Source organism: Cryptotermes secundus, unplaced genomic scaffold, assembly GCF_002891405.2.
Source record: "Cryptotermes secundus unplaced genomic scaffold, Csec_1.0 scaffold584, whole genome shotgun sequence".
NCBI lineage: Eukaryota > Metazoa > Arthropoda > Insecta > Blattodea > Kalotermitidae > Cryptotermes > Cryptotermes secundus.
Window position 1 is genome coordinate 285,188 of NW_019735468.1, and position 5,958 is coordinate 291,145.

At 38.1% G+C, this 5,958-nt stretch overlaps 1 protein-coding gene across 2 annotated transcripts in view; it reads left to right on the forward strand.

Annotated features, from left to right (window-relative positions):
• LOC111869377 (SNF-related serine/threonine-protein kinase) overlaps positions 1–5,570 on the forward strand; it is a 56,466-nt gene extending 50,896 nt beyond the window's left edge. Inside the window, exon 10 of one of the 2 annotated variants that reach the window (XM_033753406.1) lies at positions 3,304–5,570. Coding sequence is in view for 1 of the 2 variants with exons in the window: in XM_023860872.2 (XP_023716640.1) it covers positions 3,304–3,321 (18 nt within the window). In the remaining variant the exon portion in view is untranslated. The remainder of the gene's footprint in view (positions 1–3,303) is intronic. The other variant, XM_023860872.2, reaches the window with a different exon arrangement.
• The last annotated feature ends 388 nt before the right edge of the window (positions 5,571–5,958 follow it).

Here is a 5,958-nt window from a genome sequence, read left to right on the forward strand (position 1 = left end):
CAAAAAAAATATTTATGGTCATCCCTCGAAACGACCACCAAGGTCAGTACGATAAAATGGCGTCAACTGGAGCGATAATACATGAAGGAATGAGTTCTTTTCCCTCCCCCACACACATCCGTATCGTCTCAGGGGGTGACCACAGTGTTCTGCCTTAAATTGTGGCGTTTTTCTAAGAACTGGGCCTTTGTACTGTGCGAAATCAATGGATCATGCGAGAATAAATTTTTTGGACATCCCTATTCTAAGAATTCCAATTGAGTGTGTTAGTTGTGGCCAGCTCAGGGCAATATGATATTATAAACACATCACATCACGTCTCTGCTGTTTATAACTTCGTAGCAAAGGAAACACGACATTCATTACGGTGAAACCGCTAGCAAGAGCCACAGGAACTTTGCTGCAAGACAGGCATATGTAACAATGACTTAGCGCAGATAAAGACATGTCATATTATACTCTGTACTACTGACAACATGCCAGCAAAAAATCTAACAATCTACAGCAAAACCATCAATTATTATGGGTGTTATAACATAGGTGTGCAGCTGGACGAAACATACACGTCGAACGCCCCCAGACGATTTAAATACCTGACAAAACATACACGTCAAACCACGGCAACGGGTTAAAACATACGTAGGGACCTCGGTAAGCAAAAGAAAATTGTGTTATATTGAGATGCACATTGAATATACAGATCCAAATAAGGTATTTTGCACATAGTCACCATTCTTTGCTCTACTTTTCACATCTTCTGACGAGCATCTGTATCCCAGCAGAAAAAAAGAGTGTTTGCGTGTTGTTAAAGCCAGAAATATACCGTATCCTTCACCTCGTCATCGCTGTGAAATCTTTGTTCTCATAATGCTTCTTTAAGCATGCCAAACACATGCTAGTCAGATGGAGTGAGGTCTGGACTGTAAGGGGGATGATTTATGGTCTCGGTTTTCAGTTTCTGGATGGTGATAACTGTTGCAGCAGCATACAGTCGTGCATTGTCCTGGAGGAGGACACCTTTGGGTAGAAGTCTGTGATGACTGCAAATTGCAGGCTTCAGTTTCTCTACCGGCATCGTGCTGTACCTTACACTGTTGTCAGCTCTCCTTTCTCCTGATAGTGTTCAAGAATTGGTCCATTCATATCCCAGAAAACAATGTCAGAATAAGTTTTCCAGCAGAGGATGCCGACTTTTTCTTGACAGGAAAAGATGTGTGTTGCCATTGCATGGATTGTGTTTTGGATTCTGGTTCATAATAATGAATCCAGGTTTCATCCCCCATGATGTGGTGCTGCAAGACATTCTTCACTCTCAGCATGGCAAGGTGTCAAGAAAGCTCTGCAACTCAGCACACACTTCAACTTGTGTTCATTGGTCAACTTTCTCTGTACCCAACTGGAACACAGCGATATTTGAGAGTCTCATGGATGATGCCATGTGCAGATCCACCACTAATGCCCAACATAGTGGCAGTAGTGTCCACAGAAATCTACCTGTTCTCACCAGTAAGTGCGTCCACACAAGCAGCGTTGGCATTACTGACAGCTGTGCACAGGCTACCTGAGTGATGTTCATCAATGATAGATGTTTGGCTTTCTTGAAATCTTTTTACCCACTGGTACACTTTACTTTCACTCGTACAGCTTTACCATACTGCTGAATCATTCTTCTGTGAATCTCCAGCGGTTTCACTCCTGACCACAAAAATCTTATTACAGAACACTGCTCTGCTGTGGTGCAGTTTTCTAGTGGGGAAGTGCTGATTCTCACACTGTTGTTTGAATTGCAATTGTCCTATGATCAGTTGCATGCTCTCAGAACCTGCCCTATGGTCTGTACAAGCAATAGTAGTTTCATAAGGTTGTGTCCAATCTTATTAAATATCCAGTCAGTTTGCCCTTACTTACTACATCGCCTCATCAAATTGTTTTGCTCAGAAGAACAAATTTTATATAAATATCTGTGTCTTGTTTCACTGTGCTCTGATAATTGTGAAATTATAAAATTCTTCAACAGTGACTTGGGTGTGAATTCAGACTAACCATTATTCTACTCATCCCTGAATGTTTAGTTGTATAAAACAAAGTCTAAAAAAAATGTCATTTTGGGGTGTAAATTACATAGTGACTATACTGGTTCTGGTCTTTCAGAACCTTAAAAAGCACTTGTCCAGTTACGAGCACTTCACTGCTTGTTTGCATGTCCAGTGACAACTTCCTTTTTGAAACACTTGCACTAAAATATTATTTAAAATTGTGTATGCCTATGGCTTGAGAACTGCTGTCTTATGAATGGTGATATTTACAGTACTTTTTCCTTTGTGTTTGGAGCACAAATTTCATGACATCCTATGGAAATAAAATAATGACCCTGCATATACTATTACTATTTGTAGTGGAATTTATTTATTTTAAAACAAAGGTGTTATGCTGTTGGTAATCCATTTTATACATCAGTTCTCCCTTGGTCTTATATTTCTTCTGCCGTTTTATAAGCTCCATTCTCTTCCTCACTCCTCATTTATTCTGTACTCCCCATCTCTTCTTTTTTGGACAGACATAGCCATCAAATGGTTATCACTCTTTCATATGCAGGGAGACCTGGTTTTTATTCTTAGCAGACAAAATATGGTAGTACAGTGGTTAGCACTCCTGCTTTGTATTTGCAGGTTCCCAGCCTCATGCCTCAGCCTGGAAATCGGCTATTCTGACTAAGGTGTTCTGTGTTTTTTTTTTTATATTTCTGCCAGGCAGGTGTCAGGATAAAACCTTAGAATCAGGCCAGGACTGTTTCCTTCCACATCCTTTCCAATTTGCTGTTGCTAATAATCATCTGATCATTCAGTGCTATGTAATCTGAGCTATTTAAAATATTATAAAATGAACCATAAATAAATTTCTTAGCCTAAGGCATGCTGTCCTGACTTAAGTTGTTGTGGTTATTCACAGCCCATCATACAGATGCCTGGTTAGTACATTCAAAACGCACATCACTGCTTCCATTCACACCCAGTCCAATTCATAATTTAATCAGCCTATCATTCAGCAGTACATAACCAGTGCAGCTGAAAATCATAATGAAATAACCTAAAAGGGAGTGTTTGCCACATATGTCACGATTGTTTTATTGATTCCTCTCCCTCCAAATTCAGCAGTACCTGAGACTGTAATTGGTGTGTGTTTTAATACACATATTTCATATTTTCTGTGCTTTTATGTGTGAGTGTGTGAACATACAGATGTTGCAGTAGAATAAGATTAGAAGAGGGCAAAGGGGAATTTATTTTTATCCTTTTTTTACAGGGAGAAAATGAACAGTAACTGCAGGCAGACGTTGGCAGCATTGTTGGAAGGGAAAGAGAGGATTAGTCAGAGCATTCATGAGAATAAGGATTATTTGATCTATCAAACTGACTGGATGTATATATGAACACCATTCTAAAATTGAATATATATGTCAGTCATCAGTAAGAATTGAAACTTGCCGTCATAAAAAGGTTGTGATGGCTTGGAAATAAATTTTATGGATAAAATCAATACTTCTCCCTTCCTTCAGCACAGTTTATTTCTTATAATTTAGTACAGGAGCAAAATTTTACAAAATGTTTTGTATGAAAATTGGAAATAAAAACTACAGAGTTTAAACCATTTTATATCCCAAGAAATTACCAGGGTAGTGTTTTGAAATAGGCCCACATGTCTCCTAGTTCATTATTCACAGTCATCCTACTCTGTGTTTTGATGGTACAGAGCCTCAGCAGTTGAAACAACATTATAACATGATCAGCCACCTTCACCTAGCAGAATCTGTGGAACTTTACAACAAATCATGGCAAGTTCACCCTTCTGTTCCATTTTGTTTTCCTTTCCATGAGGATAATGATAGTCTTCTATCATAACAACTTTGTCTTGTCTGCAGAGTACTTGTTAAATTGTACAGTAAGACGGAAGGTTAAGCTATATAAATTTTTCTTTGGTTTTTGTACTTTACTGCCTCAGAGTTCTGTTTACAGATTCTTGATGTATTTTGAATGTTCCCAGCCCCTTATAAGCCTTCCCTAATTATCTGAGAAGTCATGGATATGGCAACCATGACAAATGATCCAAACAAAAAATTGTTAGTGTGGGAGGTTGAAGAATTGAGGCTGCAGTAAAAATGACTCCAAGAGATTTGTATGGTCTTGCTGATCAGACTTTTTCGGAGTCTTTGGTAACTAAAGTCAAGCTCTGATTTGCCTCTCTTTCTTCTTGCCAACCTGTAGTGAGCTAATTGCCCTTCTAGTCAAGTGGTAGGTAGAGTGGCACAGGGGTGCTTTAACACCTTCCACCATGTTGTGTAGACCTGGTATGTGAATGCAAAACACTTCTTTTTCTCCCCTTTGAGTTGTCTTAGAAGCAAATTAATGAAAATCTTTGGTTTTCCTGTTCCACGAATGGTAGACTGTAGTGATTGCAAGGAATTAGGACTTGGTACATATGGCTACCTATATCAGTGTCAGGTGGGATGGAGACAGTAAATGGTGGAAATTGTGTCTTATTTCTGGCATGAACAGGATTGTCAGAGGTTTATGTAAACTACAGAAGTTATCCCATTGATGAAATCCAATAACATAATTGTAAAATTGTCTCTGACTTTCCCCTTCCCATTTGTTGTATGACAAAATTCAGGTGGTAAACCTGTTACTACACATCAGAAGTGTATAATTCCTTTCTTCTACAATATACAAGATATCCATAATTGTATAATCCCATTTAATAAATGTCACACAACTGTAAAATATTCTATATGTCCATGTACTTTCATACCAAATACAGGAAGTTTGTAATGCTGTGGACTGACGCATCCCACTTTTAATGTCTAAATTTGTAATATATTTCACTTGTTTACATTTCTGATATTAATATCCTTGTACTCTGCATCCAAGCATGAGATTGCCATTTGGTTATCTTTCAGTTTGCTACCAGTCCAGTCATATTTCATATGTGCAATATCTGAGTCAGTATGGACCAGTGACACTTAAAGAGTGCCAAGACTGTGCAAAGGAATCTAAAAACATTCCATAAAATACCAGCAATGGTTAGATTGCTTCATTATAGCTGACATGTTTGCTGTTCTGCGTAACTGCACAGAACTGCTTCTGGTATCACAGATGAAACTACACCATCATTCACAGGGTATATAGATGTAGTATTCTTAAACAGTTCAACAAAATATTAATGGCTGTTTTTCTTTGTATGAGATGTCTGAAGGGTGCTACTGAAACATTTGAAATATTCAGTATTTGAAGTTTATAAATCCCTTAGGCAGGGCTCAGGAACCTTCCTGCCCCTCACTTCAGAATTAAGTGTCCATTTGTCTATAATCCCTCTAAATTGCAACACTTTATTTTACACTTCAGTACACTCTCTAACACTACGTGTTTTGACCTCAAACGCCCATCTTCAGTTGTTTTCTTCACAGGTATCCAATTAAGATTGTGTCAAAACCGCTACACTGTTTCACTATTCTAAGTCATTTTAAAAAACCACACGCTGTAGTCTTCTTTTTAATTAAAATGAGATAAAATTCTTTTATAATTTGTTACTTATTCTTTTACTTCACTCAGGGTGTCGTCATTTCCATAAAATATAAGATGTTTTCCTTGGCAGCTTGGTCCTCGCGTTAGTTATCTGTAATTTATAAATTCCTATATTAATGTTGTTTTCATTTGTTGTTATTATTATTATTATTATTGTTGTTATTATCATTAGTATTATTATTATGTTGTGTTTGTTTAGTTTTTGTACTCACTTTCTCCTGGTTTGTGTTTCACTAGTGCTGATGCGGTATAATTGTTCCTGTATTTATATTGTGACATGTTGCACAACGGAGGACCCCTACCTCCCCAGCGGCACGTGCCGGTAACGTAGCGCTCTCATTACAACGGTAATAGGCGGGTCAACATCCTCCCTCCCCTC